Source organism: Panthera pardus, unplaced genomic scaffold, assembly GCF_024362965.1.
Source record: "Panthera pardus isolate Hobbes unplaced genomic scaffold, ASM2436296v1 HiC_scaffold_15, whole genome shotgun sequence".
Classification (NCBI taxonomy): Eukaryota; Metazoa; Chordata; class Mammalia; order Carnivora; family Felidae; genus Panthera; species Panthera pardus.
The window spans coordinates 21,753,651-21,776,576 of record NW_026526710.1 but is presented as its reverse complement, the minus strand read 5'-3'; the positions used below and the strand labels follow the sequence as shown (position 1 = coordinate 21,776,576).

At 45.7% G+C, this 22,926-nt stretch overlaps 1 protein-coding gene and 2 long non-coding RNA genes across 3 annotated transcripts in view; 2 read left to right on the top strand and 1 right to left on the bottom strand.

The window, feature by feature from the left end:
* Positions 1–22,616, top strand: part of PRODH (proline dehydrogenase 1) — a 53,723-nt gene extending 31,107 nt beyond the window's left edge. The window contains exons 14-15 of the mRNA XM_053902245.1: positions 21,592–21,676; positions 22,463–22,616. Coding sequence (XP_053758220.1) covers positions 21,592–21,665 — 74 coding nt within the window. The 3' untranslated portion in view covers positions 21,666–21,676; positions 22,463–22,616. The remainder of the gene's footprint in view (positions 1–21,591; positions 21,677–22,462) is intronic.
* LOC128777032 (uncharacterized) lies at positions 40–13,946 on the top strand. The gene is made up of 2 exons (XR_008422185.1): positions 40–471; positions 5,310–13,946. It is a non-coding gene; the product is annotated as an uncharacterized LOC128777032 (long non-coding RNA).
* On the bottom strand, positions 7,595–9,754 carry LOC109258614 (uncharacterized). The gene is made up of 2 exons (XR_002076365.2): positions 9,539–9,754; positions 7,595–7,805 (listed from the first exon to the last, which is right to left on the bottom strand). It is a non-coding gene; the product is annotated as an uncharacterized LOC109258614 (long non-coding RNA).
* Positions 22,617–22,926: the final 310 nt, after the last annotated feature.

Sequence of the window (22,926 nt, the reverse complement as noted above, 5' to 3'; positions counted from 1 at the left end):
GGAGGGTCCCTCATTGTCCCCGCCCCTTATCCTGCCATTTGGCCCACGCGACCTAAGGCATAACACCACAGCCTCGAAATCGCGAGATTTCGAAGAAGCCCACCCTGCCCGCCCCGAGTCGGCGCGGACCGAGGCCCCGCCCCACTGGGCTAACTCAGCGAGGGTGTGGGTGTGGTCCAACGCATGCGCCTGTTGGGATGCCGTGTGGTTGCTGCTGTCGCAACGTGTTTGCTCCTCTTTGCTCCCCGCAAAAGCGCTTGAGTCACTGAGTCCCGAGCTCCACCAATACTAGCGGCGTGACCTTGGGCCATTTTTGTCACCTTCAGGCCTCAGTCTCCTTGTCTTCCACTCATGGGGCGTTTGTCCGGGTTACCTGTCAAGCGAGACCCCTCTCTCCCTCTCTGACACGGGGTCTGGGAGCTCCAGCAGCGGTGGTGCAGGAAGGGTCTGCGCGCTGGAGGAAGGATGGCGGTGAGTCCCTCGCCCTCCCCAGCCCCAACACCTTCGTGGGAGAGCTCTGTTCCCACCCCCTATCTGCCTCCACCAGCGTCGTCAACGTGTCGAAGAAAACCTGGCCCAATGCTTCAATCCAACATTGAGAATAAAAGTCCTGGAATCCACAATTACACTCTTCATAAGCCACAAAAATATACAAAACAAAGTTTGGATTGCTGAATATCCTGCTGGACTCATGGGGGCAGGGGATTCCCGCCATGGAGAACTAGCATCATGTTTTCTTCATCTCAGTGGGAGAGTATTCAGTGCTGCCAAAAACTGGGAAGAGGCTGCTGTATAGCAAAATGCAAAAGTAGGTAGATTCATGAAGAAGACAACCAGAAAGAAGGCTTGTGTGGCCAACTTGAGCAGACAAATCCAACTGACTATGGATAGAATGCCCAGACTTTGGAGGAGAAACGCATGCTGACGCCCTGGGGGCTATGTAGGATCAGCCCCAAGGAGAGGAGGCAGCTTAACTAGGGCGTTTCCTGGGGTGATTGATTCCTTGAAGAAGACTCCTTAACCAAACTTTGGTCAGGCTCCCTTTAGCTCTCTTTTTAACTAGGCCTCATGCTTGGGCGCTGTCTTAAGCCTGCCTAGTCTAGTTGCAGCAAGAATCCTGGTAAGTCAGTTTAGAGAGAATTCCCTACCTTTGACATCTGATTGTCCTTGAAACCGATCAGATTCCTTGTCCCCTACTCTCCTATTCTCAAGAGGACCCATGTGGCTGGGCTGCAGCAACCAAAGGGAGAGTGCAGCGGGGACATGTTACAGAGGCTCCTGAGGGATTGTGCTAAGAGCAGTAGGGAGATCTGAAGGTTTGGGGGCACAGACATGATCAGATTTGCCTTTCACAAGCCACTCAGTAGCCACCATGCTGGTGAGATGACAGGGCTTCACCTGGGTCAGAGTCAGGGGAAGGCAACACAGGGAGGTGGGGTTCTAGAGCCATCTGGGGTTGTACTGAAGTCCCCACTTAGTCCTCACAGTTTTCTCCACGATGTTTCCTCAGTCCTGGCAGGAGTGGCTCTCCCTTCCCCACATATGCTCTGAGTCTGGGGCCAGGAATGAATACAATGAATGAATGACAAGCACTCAGGCCAGTGCTGTAGAGTATGGAGGACAGGCAAAACCCATAGCTGGAGGTGCACACTGGCACCTTGCACCACACTCCTAGCTGGTGGCAGGAGCAGGAGCTGTGACTTGGGCACTGAGCGGCTGTGAGTGGCTGGAGGAATGGGCTGGTTTAGGCCAGGATGCTGTCACCTCCCTGGAGGTCATGGTTAGAGGGTGATAGCAGCATCTGGGTGAGGGTGCCCACCCAAGTTCTGAAGGAGACCTGGGTGATGGAAAGTGATGGGGATTCAGTCTGGGCCCACCTCTCAGTTCCCCATCTGTGAAGGGTACCTGCATGAAGCCTGGAGTCTAAGATAGGGATTTGTGCTGTGTCATCTGGGTGACCATAAGGCCCCTCTGCCCATACAAGCTCAGTGTATCTGGTTGTTCCAAGTCCTGGGAAGGCCAGGTCGGCAAAGTCTGGCAGACCTGGTTTGGAGGCTGCTCCACAGTCTTGTTCTGCTGCTGGAGCAGGAAGGCCCTCTCTGGCAACCCTACTCTGACCTGCATTAGGGGCCCTTCTCCCCAGTGTGGACATAGACAGTGGGTCACTCAGGCACAGGGACTCCTGGGCTACCTCAGGGTCATCACAAGGGCCCAGTCTGGAGGGAGGTGTTCTGACCGCCAGATCCCCAGGGCTGATGGTTTTGGCACCACTGGGAGCTTTGTCTGCAGGAACAGGGGACTGGCATGTAGCTGGGACATGCAGTGGGGGTACACATCCCCTGTGTATCTGGACTCAGTGGAGCCACATAACACTCACACACTGGGTAGTGTCTACCATGGACTTTCACTCTGTAGTCACTATCTGTCCACTCCACTTGACCTTCCAAGCCTAAGAACATGGCTGGTAGCACTTCGGTGACTGGAGCACACTGGGCTGACTCTTCAGTATCAGGCGGGTACGGTTGATTGTATTGTGTGCTGGGGAGCTACAGTCCCTGTCTCTGATTGTGTGCCTGAACAGGCACAGCTGAGTCTGTGGCGTGAGGGGGTGTGTATCTATGTGTGTGGGGCTAAAAGCTTCACTGTGAGGTTTTTATAGGGGTTGGTGCTTGAGTGTTGTGTGTGCTTTGAGTTTTTGTGTGTGAGTGTCTTATTGTGTACTTAGAGACATGGTTCTGCTCTGGTGTCCTGGCACCCTGCACACATCCACATAGGCCATGCAAACAAAGGCATGAACCACAGCTGATGGAAGTCTTGGCAGAACATCTGTGAACCTTCTAGAATGCTGGGGGAGGCCTGTGGAGCCTCTTTTGAGGTCACTTTTTACTCACAACCTGACTCCTGAGGAGCTCTGCTGAGGTGTGGGCTCCTTAATGGGCTTCTCAGTGATGGGGCATACCACAGCCCCTGCTGCAGTTCTGGCCCTTTTGTTTCTTTGTCATCCTTTTTGGTGTGTGAGGCAAGGACAAACACATGATGGGTTTGTCAGTGTGCGCTGCAGATATCTATGAAGTTAGTACGTGAAGTCAGGTCATGTTATTATGGAGGCTGAAAAGTCCCATGATTGGCCATCTGCAAGCTGGAGACCCAGAAAAGCTGATGGTGTAATTTGGTGTGAGTCTGAAGGCCTGAGAACAGGGGAGCCAATGATAAAAATCCCAGTCTGAGAGCAGGAGATGTGATGAGATGTTCCAGCTCAGACAGCAAGGCAAAGAAAAAGGGTTGAATTCTTCCTTCCTCTGCTTTCTGTTGTTTCTATTCAGGCCCTCAGTGGGTTGGATGATGCCCACACACAGGGTGGGTACAATATGCTTTGGAAGCCACTGATTCAGTGGAAATGCTGCTCTGACCTGGAAATTTCTTTACAGACATACCCAGAAATAATGTTTAATATAGACTCCCGATGATTAGTCAGGCTGACACATAAAATTAACCATCCTAAGCCCACCCCTTGTCAATTTGGCACCCATATACATCTTTAAGCCATAAATAAATGCCAAATAAGGACAGTAACAAGGTCATGATTCTGTCTAGCATGATACAACCTTTGTAAGACCAAAAAGGCACTAACTCCTTCCCTAGAAGAGGAGGGAAGTCCTTGAGTGATGTTTACTTTTCTCCTTGAAACCATGTAACTTAAACACTATGATGTAGAATTGGCCATACTTAAATCCTATAACAAAAATTGGTACATCTTATGTTACATGATAATAATGTAAGGGAGGAAAGAAAACAAAGACAGACACAAATGTATTCATAGTAAAATAAGGAGGAAATATTCATGACTATTATAGTCCTCATATAACTGATCATGTGGTCGTAGCTAGTATTTATAGTTACCTTCTTCCACTACTCCTCTGTATCCCTGTGCCTTTACCAAGCGCTTCAGCTAATTTTTGTTCTTTACCTGGTGGGTAAACCTAACCCTTTATTCCCGAAGGGTCTGGGCCATTAATAATCCTGCCTATTAATTGGGTCATTATAGTTTTACATTAACCTTGATCACAAGGCATGGTAACACTAGGAGAGGCCCTAAGGGATCTCCTGTATATTCTTCCTTACTTCCATTGTGGAGTAGTAGTCCAATTTGCCCTTGGTAGTCAGGGTAAATCACCCCAACCAGCCTTCTTTGCTTATTGATTCAGAGGCATGAAGAGACCAAAGTGGCTGAGTGGCAGTCTTAACCTCCAGTTCAATAGAATCATTGTGTCTCCTAGTGGAAGCCTTTCTCCCTCTGTGTTTCAAGACCTTCAGGCCAGCAAAGCATGAGGTTGTGGGAGTAGGAATCAGAAATTTTGCTAGTGGGTGACTAAGGTAATGGGAGTGGTGCTATTTCAGTTTACATCCCTCAGTTCCTGGACCTATGGCTTCTGGCTATTGGAAAAATAGCACCATGCATTGGATGCTGATTCAGAGAGTATACAATCTTCTGGAGAATCTTGCCTCAGCCCTGCAAGATACTGCCACTTAGGTGACACTGTAATTGAGTCTTCAAAAGTCTATTCTATCATTCTGTCCAGGCGCCTGGGTGGTTCAGTCAGTTAAGCATCTGATTAAGTGTCCGACTCTTGATTTCGGCTCAGGTCATGATCTCACAGTTGTGAGACTGAGCCCTGCATCAGGCCCTGTACTGGGCATTGAACCTGCTTAAGATTCTCTCTCTCTCCCTCTCTCTCCCTCTCTCTCTATCAAGAAAAAAAAATTCTGTGAAGCTAGTTGTTTCAGGATGATGGGATACATGGTAAGATCAGTGAATTCCATGAGCATGGACTCATTGCTGTAGTTCTTTTGCTGTAAAGTGAGTTTCTTTTTTTTTTTTATTTAAAAAATTTTTTTTAACGTTTATTTATTTTTGAGACAGGGAGAGACAGCATGAACAGGGGAGGGTCAGAGAGAGAGAGGGAGACGCAGAATCTGAAACAGGCTCCAGGCTCTGAGCTGTCAGCACAGAGCCCGGCACGGGGCTCGAACTCACAGACCGCGAGATCATGACCTGAGCCGAAGTCGGATGCTTAACCGACTGAGCCACCCAGGCGCCCCTATAAAGTGAGTTTCTTAATCAGAAGCAATGCTGTGTAGAATACATGACAGTGGATAAGACATTCTGTAATTCCACGGATGGTAATTTTGGCAGAAGCATTGTGTGCAGGGAAGGCAATCTGTATCCAGAGTAAGTGTCTATTCCAGTAAGGACTAGACAGTACCCCTTCTACGGTAGAAGGAGTCCAGTGGAATCAATCTGCCTCCAGGTAGCTGGACATTACTCCTGTATAGTGGTGCAATATTGGCATTCCATGTTGGCCTCAGCTGCTGGCAGATTGGGCACTCAGTGATGACCATCTCCAAGTCAGTTTGGTGAGAAGTCCATTTTGCTGAATCTATATGTAACCTTCACCCCTGCCACCATGGCCACTTTGTTCATGAGTCCATTGGTCAGTGACAGGGGTGGCTGGGCAAAGAGGCTGACTGGTATCCAGAGAATGGATCATCCTATCCACTTGATGATTGAAATCCTCCTCTGCTGAGGTCACCCTTTTGTGAGCGTTCACATTGGACACACGTTTCTTCTCCTTCCCCTTCTTCTCCTTCTTCTTTTGCTTATTCAGGAAGGTCTGTCCACACACCTCTTTCCCCAAGTTTGTTACCAATTTTTCAGTCATGTTCCTTCCAAGTCCCTGACCATCCAGCCAAGCCTATGAATTGGTAATGGCACATCTGGCCATTTCTCTTTCTGAGCAAAGTGCACAACCAGGTGCTCTGCTAGGAGTTCCACACACTCGAAGGGTTTCCTTTCACCATTGTCTTTCAGGGATGCCCCAGACAGGACCTTTCGTGCTCTTGCTGTCCATTTTCAGGTGGTCATGCAGACCCATCTGTAAACCAGGCCCACATCTTCTCTTTCTCTGTCATAGGAAACTCCCCATGTTAGGCCATAGGTGCAGGCTGGGAGAGAAGGCAGTGTAGTAGGAGTGGGAACCGTGGGCATTTGGGCCACTTCTTCATGTAACTTACTTGTCTTCAGGGCCTGATCAGGCCCAATGACATCATCCATTTGATGATGAAGTGCTGCTGTGCATGCCCGGTGTTGTGGCTTGGTGGGTCAGATGGCACCCAGTTCATGATGGGCAGCTCAGGTGATGGGCAGATCATGGTACTTTGGTGGCCATAGTTCAGTGTTCAGTCTCTCCTAAGACTCAGTAGTGGGCTAAGAGCTGTTTCTCAAAAGGAGTGTAATTATCTGTAGATGATGGCAGGCCTTACTCCCAAATCCCGAAGGCTTGCACTGTAGTTCACCAATAGGGGCCTGCCAAAGGCTGCAAACAGCACCTCTGCCATTGACCCTTCAAGCACACTTGGATCTGCATGGGCACTGGAATCAGAGGTGAACACACCTTAAGTGATAGTCACTGTACCTCCTGAAGCTCTTTGGGTGACTGCCAGCCTCAAGGCATAGTCTCCTTGTTCTGGCCAGCCCATGCATGGCCATGGTCCTGTGGGGAAGCTGCCAACCTCCCCAGAACCTCTCTTTGTCTCTCCCCTTTAATAGCATTCCTTTTGGATACTCTTTGGGATGCCCACCCATGAAATTCTAGTCCAGGTAGATGGGTGCAGTAGAGCATTCTGAGTCAGGGCAACTGGGCTGGAATGGTGTCCACTGGGCATGCCAGTGGCTCCAGGTATGTGGGGCAGGTTGGGTCTGGGGAGGAGGGTGACACTTAATGCCACTGTAGTTAAGGTTAAAATGATTAAAAATCTAAATGTAATGTGATGGGCATTTTACTACCTTTTTTTTTAAGGGACTTGTTAACATGCAGAAAAAAAAAATGTCCCAATGGCTTCAAGTGTAAATATATTAGGTCAAAGAAATGAATCACCGATATATGATAAAGCATAGATGAGTCTCAAAAACATGATACTGAGTGTAAGAAGCCAGACATAAAGGCCACATAATGTATGGTTTCATTTTCATGAAATATCCAGAATACAGAGATGCAGATAAATCCATAGATCCAGATAAAAAAGCAGATTGGTGGTTGCCAGGGTCTGGGGAGAGGGTGGAATGGAAAGAAACTATTTAATGGGAAGGAATGTCTTTTTTAGGGCAATGAAATATTCTGGAATTAGGCAGTGGTGACATTTACATAACTTTGTGAATAGAGTATAAATCACTGAATTGTTCATTCTTATAAGGGTGAATTTCATGGTACATGAATTATATCTCAATTAAAAAATTATATGATAAATACATACATATATATTTTTTTAAGAGTTAACATGGGGAACAGTATGATTCTCTGAGCGCTTTGTTTGGTTCCCCCACTACTGAGATAAAGGAAGACCTTCCAAATGAGAACAAGCACCATGTAGTCAGAGCTTGCTCTACATGGCGAGGGAATCAGCCACCAGCAGTTGCAGAGACTCCAAGGCAGGTGGAGGAGTGGGAGAAGTTTCTGGTGGAAACAAAAGGAAGACACGTCCTGATGGGAGGGTCAGGCTGACTCAAGGTCAGACAAGATTGGTGAGGGGGAGAAAATTTGGCTTTCTTCCATTTTCTATTTTGGAAGCTTTTTGAGGAAAAGGGACATTGAGGGGAAAATGTCAGATATTGATCAGGTCCTGATTGCTTGGGTCCAGTTGTGGAGGCTGTGGTTTGTCCTTCCAGGCTGGGTCTTGCAGCTCTCAGGGCAGGGCCTCACTGGTTGGAGCAAGCAAGCTCCCGGGCTTCTGAGGGGATTTAGAAAATTCTGTGGGACAAATGGAATATTACTCAGCCACAAAAAGAATGAAAATTTGCCTTTGCAACAACATGGATGGACCTTGAGGGCATTATGCTAAGTGAAATAAGTCAGACAGAAACAGAAACATATGATCTTACTATATGTGGAATCTAGGGAAAAAACACAAACAAGCTCAGAGATATGGAGAACAGAATGGTGGTTACTTGAGGAGGGAATGGAGGGCCTGAGGGGGGCCAAATGGGTGAAGGGAGTCAAAAGGTACAAGTTAACAGTTATAAAATGAATGCCATGGGGATGCACAGCATGGTGACTATAGTTGATCATATCATACTACATATTTGAAAGTAGCTAGGAGTGTGGATCTTGAAAGTTCTCATCACAAGAAAACATTTTTCTAACTATGTATGGTGACAGATATTAACTGGACCGTGGTGATCATTTTGCAAGATATACAAATATCAAATCATTACGTTGTACACCTATAACTAATATACATTGTTATGCCAATTGTATTTCAATATTTAAAAATTTTGTGGACCGAAACCCATGCTTCATCATTTTAAGTCAACCAGACACTCTTCTTGGGTAGAGTAGAAACTTCAGTGTTTTTACAACAACTACAATTAGCCAGAAAAAAAAAAAAACAGTAATAATTACGATAATGATGAATAATAGTAACATCAATAGTAGCAATCATTATTCCTAAAAATCTCAGGATTTTCATTTTCTATTCCAGCAAACCCCTTCAATAACTTATCTTCATAGATACTATTTTCCCTCCTGACCCCTCCGTGTGTACAGCCTCCTCCCAGTTAGTATTTCCCAGCAAGGGGTGTCCTCCTCAGCTACCCCGCCTGCAGGGGCTGGTCCGTGTCCCAGAGTGAGACTTGGAAACATTCCCCAGAAGGTGCCTCCGAAGACTGGACCCCAAGAGGGACGGCAGCCTAGCTAGGGACCCCCTTCCAAGGGCTCAAGGCGGCCCGTGCTGGTCCCTGACTATAAATGGGGACTTGGAAAATTTTCTGAGCTACACCTCCAATGAGTGAAGCCCATGCAGGACGCGATCCAGTCTGTGAACCACCCACGCCTCCTTTTGCTGGTCGACCCTTAAGCGCCACGTTAGCCAGCCGCTTGGGAGGATGGCGGGAAGGACGCTGCTCCCCGGCCCCCCAACCCTCCCGGGATTTCGGTCCGATCTCTGGGATCGCTCCCCATGGGCTCGGGAGGCCACTGGAAGGATCCTGCCCTTGTTTGTGGCCACTCTCTGGGCTTTGCCTCCGCACTTATTCCTAGCGCTTTTCAAGTTGAGCTCTGGGAGAAAACGATATAAAAGGGGCCGCCAGGTGGCGTAGTACCACCCTCGCTGACCGCACCAGGACGGATTTGGGTCACGAAGCAGGAGGGCGCATCCCCCCGCCTCGTGGGCCTGGCCTGGCCTTGTCGCGGTCCGTCAGGGTGAGATGACGGAGGACTGGGAGGCCCAGGAGAGCCTTTCGCAGGCCTCCTCGCATCCGCCGTCCTGTCCAGGCCACAGCTCCGGAGAAGGGACTTGGAATATGTGGGGGCGTTCCGAAGGCCGCGTTCCACACAGACAGGCACCTGGAATGAAGGGCCCCTACCTAGACTTAACCCATGGGGCTCAAGCTGGTCTCCACTTCCAGAGCGGGACTCGGAAAAGCTGATGGGAAAGTCCAGCAACCGATACCCACGCAGGGCCGATTCCAGGCCCGGACACACACCTTCCCGGGCCATCTGTGCGGGAATAGCAGGTCCGTGTCTCTGGAGTGGAACTCGGGAAATCTTGGAGGCACCTCCGATCACCGGACCCCACGAAGGAATTGAGCCCAGCCAGAGCCCCGTTCTGTCCCTCACAGACGGCTCGTGCCGGCCTACCATTTTGAATGGGGGCTTGGAAAACAATTTCAGGAGGCGCTGCTGACAGCTGGGACACACGCGGGCTGATGTCTGACCCTGCGATGTGCAAGCCTGTCCTCCCATTATGACCCAGTCCCACCTCGGGCGGGAGTGGGAAAAAACGGATAGCACAAAGACCCGATGGCGGAGCCACGTGTGTGGAAGTGCCTGGGCGCCGAACACTTTTTTCCCGTTACACCATAGCGACTTTGGTTGGTTCCCGCGTGTGAAGGGGCACCCTCAGGTTGTGGTCCACATCTGGCAGGACAGCGACGGTCACTCCTCAAAACGCTGCCTGTTTATTTTCCAGCAAATGGATAGGCGTCAATTCTCCGACTCCCAGTGGGACCCGGAAGATTGCCGCAGGTGCCACAGGCCTCCTGGAGTTCTGCCTGGCGCACAGAGGCCAAACACCACACTTGCAGATTTCGCCTGAAGGCCGGTGGAAAAGTATATAAAAGTGGCCACCAGATGGCGCCATAGAACAGTTATTAGCCTTCGAGGGGACGACACAGTCTAGGCGCTGGAGAGGGTGCACCTTGGCAGTCTAATAGGGTAATTTCCTCCCAGCCCACCTCGCAAGGCATCTGTCCTCCTGGGGGTGGGAAGTAGGCGTCCAGGGCGTCCCGGGGCCTCCTCCTGAGAGCTGCTGGCCGGCAAGGCACGACACTGCTGCGCACTGGGTTCTTGGAACATTTCCCTGAGAGGCTGGCGGCCAGGGTGCGCTGCGTGGGCTTCCCCAGAGCAGCCCAGGCGGTTCTGGTCTCCAGGGAGACTTGGTCAGTTCTGAGGGGGCTCAGCGGGACAAGGACTGGGAAACTGAAACCGTGAAAGTACCCCAAGAGAACATGGATGAATCATTGTTATTTACAATTTTGGAGTGGGGAAGTTCTTTCTAAAGCATAACACAAAGCCCAGAAGCCATTAGGCAAATGATCAATAAACTTGACCTCACAACGTTTATACAAAATGGATCTTTGCACAAAGCCCAAACAAAGTCAAATGGCAACAAACAGATTTGGGGAACATTTGTGCAAACACATGTAGAATATGATATTGATTTCAACATTACTTAATATAGCAGGAAATTGAGGGGAAATGATTGCTGTTAAGAAGGACCAGCTTAAATAAATTCTAGTACATCAATGCCATGATGTACTAGATGTATTTTACTTTATTTTGATTTTTGCTTTTTAATTGAGATAGATCCGGGGGCCCCTTGTTGGCTCAGTTGGTTAAGCATTTGACTCTTGATCTTAGCTCAGGTCATGAGCTCAGGTTGGTGGGGAGCCCTGTGCACTATCAGTGTAGAGCCTGCTTGGGATACTCTCTCTCTCCCTCTCTCTCTGCCCTGCCCTGATTCTCACTCTCTCAAAATAAATAAATAAACTTAAAATAAATGAGGTAGATCTACAGGTACTGACATGGAAAGAGGTTGATGATGAGCTGATAATGAAAATAGAAAGTTTCAGAGCTTCTCTTGGAAAAAAAAATGCACATTAAATAAATACCCCCATGTAAAGGCAATGGAATTAGAATAGCTAAAGCAATTTAGGATAAAATCTCCCCTATTTTAACAGTTATTACATAGCTAGTAAATTATGTGTGGTACTGGCGGAGGGATAGGCATGTTGATCAATGGCAATGAAAAGAAACCCAAACAAATATGCTGAACTGAGTTTTGGCAAACATGCCCAAGTAATTAATGGGATGAAAGATGGTGTCTCCATCAAATGGAAGTAGGGCAAGTGGACATCAGGGCAAAATTAAACTATACTAAAAGCCTAAAACTCACACCCCATACAATCGTTAACTCTAAATGGATCACACACTTATTTGTAGAATGTAAAACATTAGGGAAAAAAGTCTATGAGAAAAGTCGGGGGTCTAGGGTTGGCAAAGAGATTTTAGACTTGACACCAAAAGTGCGATCCATAAAAAGAAATGGATGAACTGAAATTTATTAAAATTAACAACCTAGGCTCTGTGAAAGACCATTTTAAGAAGATGAAACAACAAAATACATCCTGAAAGGAAGTATTTACAAACCACACACTCAGCCAAGGCCAGGTGTCTGAAGCTACAAAACTCTCTAAATGCAGTGGTGAAAAACAAATGGTCTGATTACAAAATCTGCAAAAGACATGAAGAGGCATGTCATTGAATTTTAAATCCACCAATTCCATGTACACAGGAGCTTGACCTCTCAGATAACCTATCACTAAAGGCCTGTAGTCAAATTAAATAATCATCTTGCGATTAAAAATTTCTTGAACAACAATTGTTGGTGAGGATGTGGAGAAAAAGTAACCCTCTTGCATTGTTGGTGGGAATGCAAACTGGTGCAGCCACCGTGGAGAACAGTATGGAGGATCATCAGAAAGGTGAGAATAGAAATACCCTACAATCCAGTAATCGTACCACTGGATATTTACCCAAAGAACACAAAAACACTAATTCGAAGGCATACACGGACCCTTGTGTTTATAGCAGCATTATTTACAGTAGCCAAATTATGGCCCAAGTGTCCATCGATACAAGAATGGATAAAGATGTAGTATATGTATACAATGGAATATTATTCAGTCATAGAAAACTGTGGGCTTAGAAGCTTAAAAATTCCCTGGGCTTGCACCAGTGGGTTAACAAGGCATAAAGAATTATAAAACCATAGGATTTGAGTGGAAGTTCTTTGTCACTGCATTTCTTGTGTGATTGTTAGGGAAAACTTCTATTCCTGCTCCTGAGATAATAATGACCATATTAAGAGGAAAACAAATGAACAAACAAAGGAAGGTAGATCCTATTTCCCCTGGAGCTGAAGCTTTACAGCACTCTACGATCAGTAGATTTGGTGGGAGCATGGGTTTTGTGCTAGTCTATGGCTGCGGCTTGCTGTGCTGATTCTCAGGTGGACTTGTCCTAGTGATGATGCATTTGCAGGGCACAGGGGTGTGAGACTTGGTGTAAATGGCTCCAGCCTCCACTCCATGGTGCTGTTTTGCTCACTGAAGTCTGCCAGTGCTGATGGGAGGGAGGGGAAAGGAGACATTAGCCATTCATATAGAAATCCTCTCTGGCAAAGTCACTTCCCATTGAGATAAAATTCACACACAAGTCACACTAGATGGTGTGCAATTCTGCTTTTTAGTGTATTCACAAAATAGTGCCAAGTTACCACAATAAATTCTAGATGCTTTACATCATGTCCCCAATGAAATTCCATACTCATTAGCAGACAATCTTCATTTCCCCTAATCCCTAAGTCCCCAGCTAATTTATCTTCTATTTCTACTGATATGTTTATTATGAACATTTAATATAAATGGAATAATTCCATGTATGACCTTTGTTGTCTGGCTCCTTCACTTGGTATGATGTTTTCAAAGTCAACCCATGCTGTAGCATAGATCAGCACTTCATTTCTTCTATTATTGCTGAACAATCTTTCATTGTATAGATACAAGACAGTTTATTCATTCCTCAGTTGATGGATGTTTGTTGTTACTACTTGGGGGTTATTATGAATAATGCTGCTGTGAACATTTATATATAAGTTTTTGTGTGGATATGTCTTTCATTTGTTTTGGCTGTAAAATTAGGAGTGGAATTGCTGGGTAATAAGGTAAGTCCCTGTGTCACTATTTGAATAGCTGCAAGACTGTTTTCCAGAGTGACTACCACTTTCCATTCTTGCCAGCCATGTGTGAGGCTTCAAATTTCTCTGTCATTTCACTGGCAATCACCTATCTGTCTTTATGGCTATAACTATCTTGTGTCTATGAAAGGATATACTGTGGTTTTGATTTGTAGTTTTTTAAAAATTTTTAAAAAATGTTTTATTTATTTTTGAGACAGAGAGAGACAGAGCATGAGCAGGGGAGGGGCAGAGAGAGAGGGAGACACAGAATCCAAAGCAAGCTCCAGGCTCTGAGCTGTCAGCACAGAGCCCAATGCGAGGCTTGAACTCACAAACCACGAGATCATGACCTGAGCTGAAGTCAGACGCTTAACCGACTGAGCCACAAAGGCGCCCCTTGATTTGTAGCTTTTTGATGGCTAGTGATGTTGGACACCTTTTCATGTGCTTAATGGTCATCTGAAAAGCCTCTTTAGAGAATATTCTTTTGAAATCATTTGTCCATTTTAAAATTGAGTTCTTTGTCTTTTTATAACTGAGTTGTAATATATGCTAACTATGTTTCTCATTATATATATGAATTGCAAAATTTTCTCTATAATGTGGGTTGTCTTTTTACTTTTTTTTATTTTACTTTTGAGAGAGAGACAGAGTGTGAGCTGGGGAGAGGCAGAGAGAGTGGGAGACACAGAATCCGAAGTAGGCTCCAGGTTCTGGGCTGTCAGCCCAGAGCCCGATGCAGGGCTTGAACTCAGGAACCATGAGATCATGGCCTGAGCCGAAGTCGGACACTTAACCAACTGAGCCACCCAGGCACCCTGTCTTTTTATTTTCTTAATGGTGTCCTTTGAGTCACTAAAATTTTACATTTTAGTGAGGTCTAATTTATACATATTGGAGTCTTACTAGTTGGAAGTTATTTAAACATTATAACACATAAACCACAATTTCTTTATCCATTCATCAGTTGATGGACATTTAGTCTCTTTCCATAATTTAGCTATTGTTGAGAGTGCTGCTATAAACATTGGGGTACAAGTGCCCCTATGCATCAGCACTCCTGTATCCCTTGGGTAAATTCCTAGCAGTGTTATTCCTGGGTCATAGGGTAGATCTATCTTTAATTTTTTGAGGAACCTCCACACTGTTTTCCAGAGTGGCTGCACCTGTTTGCATTCCCACCAACAGTGCAAGAGGATTCCCATTTCTCCACACCCTCTCCAGCACCTATAGTCTCCGGATGTGTTCACTTTAGCCATTCTGACTGTTGTGAGGTGGTATCTCAGTGTGGTTTTGATTTGTATTTCCCTGATGAGGAGTGACGTTGAGCATCTTTTCATGTGTCTGTTGGCCATCTGGATGTCTTCTTTGGAAAAGTGTCTATTCATGTCTTCTGCCCATTTCTTCACTGGATTATTTGTTTTTCGGGTGTGGAGTTTGGTGAGTTCTTTATAGATTTTGGAAACTAGCCCTTTGTCTGATATGTCATTTGCAAATATCTTTTCCATTACGTTGGTTGCCTTTTAGTTTTGTTGATTGTTTCCTTTGCAGTGTAGAAGATTTCATCTTGATGAGGTCCCAATAGTTCATTTTTGCTTTTAATTCCCTTGCCTTTGGAGATGTGTCAAGTAAGAAATTGCTGTGGCTGAGTTCAGAGTGGTTTTTTCCTGCTTTCTCTTCTAGGGTTTTGATGGTTTCCTTTCTCACATTCAGGTCCTTTATCCGTTTTGAGTTTATTTTTGTGAATGGTGTAAGACAGTTCTCTAGTTTCATTCTTCTGCATGTTGCTGTCCAGTTCTCCCAGCACCATTTGTTAAAGAGACTGTCTTTTTTCCATTGGATATTCTTTCCTGCTTTGTCAAAGATGAGTTGGCCATACATTTGTGGGTCCAATTCTGGAGTCTATTCTATTCCATTCATCTATGTGTCTGTTTTCGTGCCAATACCATGCTGTCTTGATGATTACAGCTTTGTAGTAGAGGCTAAAGTCTGGGATTGTGATGCCTCCCACTTTGGTTTTCTTCTTCAATATTACTTTGGTTATTCGGGGTCTTTTGTGGTTCCATACAAATTTTAGGATTGCTTGTTCTAGCTTGGAGAAGAATGCTGGTGCAATTTTGATTGGAATTGCATTGAATATGTAGATTGCTTTGGGTAGTATTGACATTTTAACAATTTTATTCTTCCAATCCATGAGCATGGAATGTTTTTCCATTTCTTTGTATCATCTTCAATTTCCTTCATAAGCTTTCTATAGTTTTCAGCATACAGATCTTTGACATCTTTGGTTAGGTTTATTCCTATGTATTTTATGATTCTTGGTGCAATTGTGAATGAGATCAGTTTCTTTCTTTGTCTTTCTGTTGCTTCATTATTAGTGTATAACAATGCAACTGATTTCTGTACATTAATTTTGTGTCCTGCGACTTTGCTGAATTCATGTATCAGTTCTAGCAGACTTTTGGTGGAGTCTATTGGGTTTTCCATGTATAATATCATGTCATCTGCAAGAAGTGAAAGCTTGACTTCATCTTTGCCAATTTTGATGTCTTTGATTTCCTTTTGTTGTCTGATTGCTGATGCTAGCACTTCCAACACTATGTTAAACAACAGAGGTGAGAGTGGACATCCCTGTGGTGTTCCTGATCTCAGGGGGAAAGCTCTCAGTTTTTCCCCATTGAGGATGATATTAGCTGTGGGCTTTTCATAAATGGCTTTTATGAGTTTAAGTACGTTCCTTCTGTCCCGACTTTCTCGAGGGTTTTTATTAAGAAAAGATGCTGAATTGTGTCAAATAATTTTTCTGCGTCAATTGACAGGATCATATGGTTCGTACCTTTTCTTTTATTAATGTGATGTATCCCATTGATTGATTTGCGAATGTTGAACCAGCCCTGCAGCCCAGGAATGAATCCCACTTTATCATGGTGAATAATTATTTTTATAGGCTGTTGAATTCGATATGCTAGTATCTTGTTGAGAATTTTTGCATCCATATTCATCAGGGATATTGGCCTGTAGTTCTCTTTGTCTGCTGCGTCTCTGTCTGGTTTGGGAATCAAAGTGATGCTGGCTTCATAGAATGAGTCTGGAAGCTTTCCTTCCCTTTCTATATTTTGGGACAGCTTGAGAAGAATAGGTATTTTCTCTGCTTTAAATGTCTGGTAGAATTCCCCAGGGAAGCCATCTGGTCCTGGACTCTTATTTGTTGGGAGATTTTTGATAACTGATTCAATTTCTTCGCTGGTTATGGGTCTGTTCAAGTTTTCTATTTCTTCCTGTTTGAGTTTTGGAAGTGTGTGGGTGCTTAGGAGTTTGTCCATTTCTTCCAGGTTGTCCCATTTGTGGGCATATAATTTTTCATAGTATTCCCTGATGATTGCTTGTATTTCTGAGGGAATGGTTGTAATACTGCCATTTTCATACATGATTTTATCTATTTGGGTCATCTCCCTTTTCTTTTTGAGACGCATGGCTACAGGTTTATCAATTTTGTTTATTTTTTTAAAAAACCACATCTCGGTTTCCTTGATCTGCTCTACAGGTTTTTTTAGATTCTATATTGTTTATTTCTGCTCTGATCTTTATTATTTCTCTTCTTCTGCTGGGTTTGGGGGTGTCTTTGCTGTTCTGCTTCTATTTCCTTTAGGTGTGATGTTAGATTTTGTATTTGGGATTTTTCTTGTTTCTTGAGATAGGCCTGGATTGCAATATATTTTCCTCTCAGTACTGCCTTCGCTGCATCCCAAAGTGTTTGGATTGTTGTATTTTCATTTTCATTTGTTTCTGTATATTTTTAAATTTCTTCTCTAATTGCCTGGTTGACCCATTCATTCTTTACTAGGGTGTTCTTTAACCTCCATGCTTTTGGAGGTTTTCCAGACTTTTTCCTGTGGTGGATTTTAAGCTTCATAGCATTGTGGTCTGAAAGTGTGCATGGTATGATCCCAATTCTTGTATACTTTTGAAGGGCTGTTTTGTGACCCAGTATGTGATCTATCTTGGGGACTGTTCCATGTGCACTCGAGAATAAAGTATATTCTGTTGCTTTGGGATGCAGAGTTCTAAATATATCTGTCAAGTCCATCTGATCCAATGTATCATTCAGAGCCCTTGTTTCTTTATTGATCCTGTGTCTAGATGATCTATCCATTACTGTCAGTGGAATATTAAAGTCCCCTGCAATTACCACATTCTTATCAATAAAGTTACTTATGTTTGTGGTTAATTGTTGTTTATATTTGGGGGCTCCCGTATTCGGTGCATAGATACTTATAATTGTTAGCTCTTCCTGATGGATAGACCCTGTAATTATTATATAATGCCCTTCTTCATCTCTTGTTACAGCCTTTAATTTGAAGTCTAGTTTGTCTGATATAAGTATGGCTACTCCAGCTTTCTTTTGATTTCCAGTAGCATGAGAGATAGTTCTCCATCCCCTCACTTTCAATCTGAAGGTGTCCTCAGGTCTAAAATGAGTCTCTTGTAGACAGCAAATAGATGGGTCTCATTTTTTTATCCATTCTGATACCCTATGTCTTTTGGTTGGAGCATCTAGTCCACTTACATTCAGTGTTATTATTGAAAGAGATGGGTTTAGAATCATTGTGATGTCTGTAGGTTTCATGCTTGTAGTGATGTGTCTGGTACTTTGTGGTCCTTGCAACATTTCACTCACAGAATCCCCCTTAGGATCTCTTGTAGAGCTGGTTTAGTGGTGATGAATTCCTTCAGTTTTTGTTTGTTTGGGAAGACCTTTATCTCTCCTTCTATTCTGAATGACAGACTTGCTGGGTAAAGGATTCTTGGCTGCATATTTTTTCTGTTCATCACATTGAAGATTTCCTGCCACTCCTTTCTGGCCTGCCAAATTTCAGTAGATAGGTCTACTACTATTCTTATGTGTGTACTTTTGTAAGTTAGAGCCTGTTTATCCCTAGCTGCTTTCAGAAATTTCTCTTTATCCTTGTATTTTGCCAGTTTCACTATAATATGTCATGCAGAAGACTGATTCAAGTTACATCTGAAGGGAGTTCTCTGTGCTTCTTGGATTTCAATGCCTTTTTCCTTCTCCAGATCAGGGAAGTTCTCAGCTATGATTTGTTCAAGTACACCTTCAGCCCCTTTCTCTCTCTTCTTCTTCTTCTGGAATTCCTATGATACAGATATTGTTCCGTTTGATTGCATCCCTTAGTTCTCTAATTCTCCCCTCGTACTCCTGGATTTTTTTCTCTCTCTTTTTCTCAGCTTCCTCTTTTTCCATAGTTTTATCTTCTAATTCACCATTCTCTCCTCTGCCTCTTCAGTCCGTGCAATGGCCGCCTCCATTTTATTTTGCACCTCATTCATAGCATTTTTATTTCATCATTACTATTTCTTAGTCCTTTGATCTCTGTAGCAATAGATTCTCTGCTGTCCTCTATGCTTTTTTCAAGCCCAGCGATTAATTTTATGACTATTATTCAAAATTCTTGTTCCATTATATTGCCTAAATCATTTTTGATCCATTTGTTAGCTATCGCTACTTCCTGGAGTTTCTTTTGAGGAGAATTCTTCCGTTTCATCATTTTGGGTAGTCCCTGAGGTAGCTCCAAACTGCAAGGCACTTCCCCTGTGCTGTCGGGAGTAACTTGTGTTGGTGGGCGGGGCCACAGTTAGACCTGATGTCTTCCCCCAGCTCACCGCTGGGGCCACACTCAGACTGTTGTGTACCTTAGTTTCCCCTCTCCCAGGGGCAGGACTCACTGTGGAGTAGTGTGGGCTACTTGTCTGGGCTACTTGCACACTGCCAGGCTTGTGGTGCTGCTTCGATGGGATCTGGCCAAGGGCATATTAGCTGGGGTGGATCCGCAAGGTGCACAGGGGTGGGAGGGGCAGACTTAGGTCACTTAGCCCTCGGTCTTCCCCTGCTCGAGGGGCCCTGCAGCACCTGGAGGGAGGCAGGCCTGTCGGAAGGATGGATCCTCAGAAGCACAGCCTTGGGCATTTGCGCAGTGCAAGTTCGGTGACGGGAACTGGTTCCCTTTGGAATTTCGGCTGGGGGATGGGAGAGGGAAATAGCACTTGCCAGTGCCTTTGTTTCCCCGCTGAGCTGAGCTCTGTCATCCGGGGCTCAACAGCTCTCCCTCCTGGCATCCTCTTGCCCTCCCCACTCTCCAAGAACAGAGCTGTTCACCTTTAACATTCCAGATGTTAAGTCCTGCTGGCTGTCAGAACTCATGGAGTCTGGCCCCTCCACCTTTGCAAGCCAGACTCTGGGGGCTGTGCCTTGCCAGGCGATCTGCCCCTCCCCCACCCCAGCTCCCTCCCACCAGTCTGTGTAGCACGCACCACCTTTCCACCCTTCCTACCCTCTTCCATGGGCCTCTTGTTTACGAAGAGACCATTCTGCTAGTCTTCTGGTGGTTTTCTGGGTTATTTAGGCAGATGTGGGTGGAATCTAAGTGATCAGCAGGATGAGGTGTGCCCAGCATCCTCCTACGCCGCCATCTTCCCAGGTCTCTCATTTGGTGGAGTCTTTTGGGTTTTCACATAGAGTATCATGTTGTCTGCGAAGAGTGAAAGTTTGACTTCTTCCTTGCCAATGTGTAAGCCTTTTATTTCTTTCTGTTGTCTCACTGCTGTCATTGAACAACAGTGGTGTAATCATTTTTTTTGTTTGTTTGGTATTTAAGATGATTTTTCCCAGAAGACCAGTTCAGGGTACCCTTGCCATTGCCAAGCGTCAAAGTCTTTGGTTATGTTTGATTAGAATCTCTTGGGAATAGAGCATGAGAGATTTTGGTTTGGGTTGTTGGCATTGACCTAATATTGAGGCCATTTCATGAGACACACTCTGTCACGCACACTCGAACTGGACACAAAGTGCTTCCTTGTGAGTCCGGTGCTGGGGAGCTGGGACCCTCTCCCTTTGCCCTTCAGGTCACAGAGCAACACCTGCATGGGACACCCTCAGGTTTACCCCTGGGTGAAAGGGCACTTCTGGGGTGGGCATCACAGATAATGTTCACTCTCAGCTTCCTGCAAGTTGTCCTGGGACCTTTGGCAGAATTGAGGTGGGAGGCAACCCCTGGATCACATTTCTCTCCTCCTCTCCTCACCCAAATCCCAGTCCCAGGACCAGAATGAATCCTGCACTTGCCTCCAGGTGACAGAGGCCTGTGTGCAGGTGCCCTGAGACCCTCCCTGGTTGGGGGAATTCTAGAAGCCTGTGTGAAGGCTGCTGGGCCGGATGCACACACTGGCTCTTGCAGCCCCACTGAGATGACTCCTGGGACTGACCAGGCCCAGGACAGGTGCTCCCTGAAGTGGGGCCAGGGTCTCTGCCCTTGCAAGTACCTGCTGCTCCAGCCACACAGTGATGGACTTGCTCCCAACACCACGGTCATGGTCCACCCTGTGACCTTCCTTCAGGCCTGCCTGGGGCTTCATCCCAGTCCTTTCAGTTTTGGGCTAAATGCAGGCAGGCACTGATGTTTATGTGGCCACACCTGCTTTAGAAATTCCATCATCCCATTTTCAGACTATAGGAAATTTAGACTGTAGGAAATTGGACAAGTTACTTTACCTCTACTCTCATGTTTATCCCCACAATGGGCTTGGAAACTTAGGAGCTGTTATGAAGAATAAGTGTGTCTCAAGTACCTAAGATCCCTCAGGCACAGGACAGTCACTTGATATGCTGAGTTAGTGGTCACTCTGACAGGGCCCAGAGCAACCCCAGGCCCATGGCAGGTGCTCTTGTGTTGGCTGGATTGGTTAATTGATCAACTAATTGATTGATTAGGGAAGGTGGCAGTAAACCCATGATTGTTTCTCCACTGTTCCCTTATTACAGGACAATCTGGCTGTAGGAGGTGACAAGGAGAAGGGAAATGAGAAATAAATGAGTAGGAGAAAGAAGAAGAAGGAAGACAGGGAGGAAGTGGAAGGAGGTGGGAGGCAAGGAATACCACGCATAAAAGTCATGGGGACAGTGACTGCTTCCTGGAGGAACAGGGTGATAGGCATTGCTCCCTGGTCCCAGGTATGGAGTCTGAGACCTGAGAAGGGCCCAAAGATCCTAGAAAACCTCCCCATCACAGAGAAGAAGGGATCATGGCCCCAGGAGGGGCAGGGGGAGGGGGAAGGGGACTGCAGTGCTGAGGACAGAATTGAGGTCTGGGGTCAGCAAACTAATCCCAGGAGCACCAGCTCAAGTTCTCACCTCACCCTGACTGTCCCCTTTCCTTACCCAAGGACAACCCATCCCCATTCCTGTCCTTGTACACAAGGAAGATGTCTCTGGTGATTTGGAAGATTCTGATACATAGATCAACAATAGGTAGGTACTTTTTTTTCCTATTTCATCTGTTTTACCCTCACTCTTTCTTCTTGTTCAGCTCCTTTATGTAGCTTTGACTAATTTCCTCTTTCCCACATTTTGTGACTCTCGTCCTGAAGGACCGGTCCCATCTAGGCACTTGATGTCCTTGGATCTTCAAATCTATACCCTCTGCCTTCAGCCGTGCTCAACAACTTCCCTAGCATTTCCCTGGTTTCTGACCCCCTCCCCCACATCCACACCAAAGGTTGAATACACCACTGGGCCATAGCCAGACCATATGTAAAAATAGGTTTCTGACCCACAACTAATTCAGGAACCGACCCATTATCTTGTTTTCTGCTGAGGAAGCAGGTCTACTATATATAAGTCAGACTTGTAGGAAATCTGGCTGCTGTATCTAGCAACTTGCTCAGGACTCTACACCACAACCTTGTAACAATTGGCCCCAAATGGCCATATTTATAACAGAGACATTCCTGAATTTTGGTCCCCATTTCCAACAGAGGGCCAACGAACCAGAGAAAAGACAAATATGCATCCCTAAGAATCACATAGGATACCTCGCTTCTTGACAGCTCACTATAGGCTCCCCATGCTAATAGCCTTCCATTAGCGCATAGCTAAAGCCTTTGCTTTGCCCCACTCAAATGAATTCCCAGTCTCCTCCATGATGTTGAGTCTCTGCCAAAACACAAGTAATGGTGGCTGACTCCCTTGTTCTAGTAAGCTCTGACAAATATTCTTTGCTTGTGCTCATTTTGTTGGCCTTTGTTTATTGGGCAGTTCATCACAGAGGCCCCACTGAGACCCAGTCTGAGCTGCCTGTTGCTGCAAGACCCCAACCTTCAAGCAAGTGTGGTGCCCACAGAAGCCCCTTGTGCCTTGCTGCTTGCAGCTTGTCGAGTCCCTGATGCCATGGTGAGTGAACACTGCATCTGAAATTTGCTCTGTTGGAGTGAGTTTCTAGGCTATTGACACTCATTCTGGTGCCTGGGTCTTATTCTTGGTTCCTGTTTGTTTGGTTTCCTTGGTGGAATCTGGCCCCTTGTTGTCCCCTTATGCTGTCTTTTGTGTCACTATTTTGTGCTGTGCTGTGTAAAAGTGTTGTGCGTTATAAGAAGAATCTGAGCATAGAGCCACAAACAGGCCCTTGTGAGTCTAGACCCTTTGAGCCAGCCTCACAGAACCGTGACTTTGATGATCTCACCGGACTGGTATCAACCCGGATGAACTGTGCTGAAAGTCAC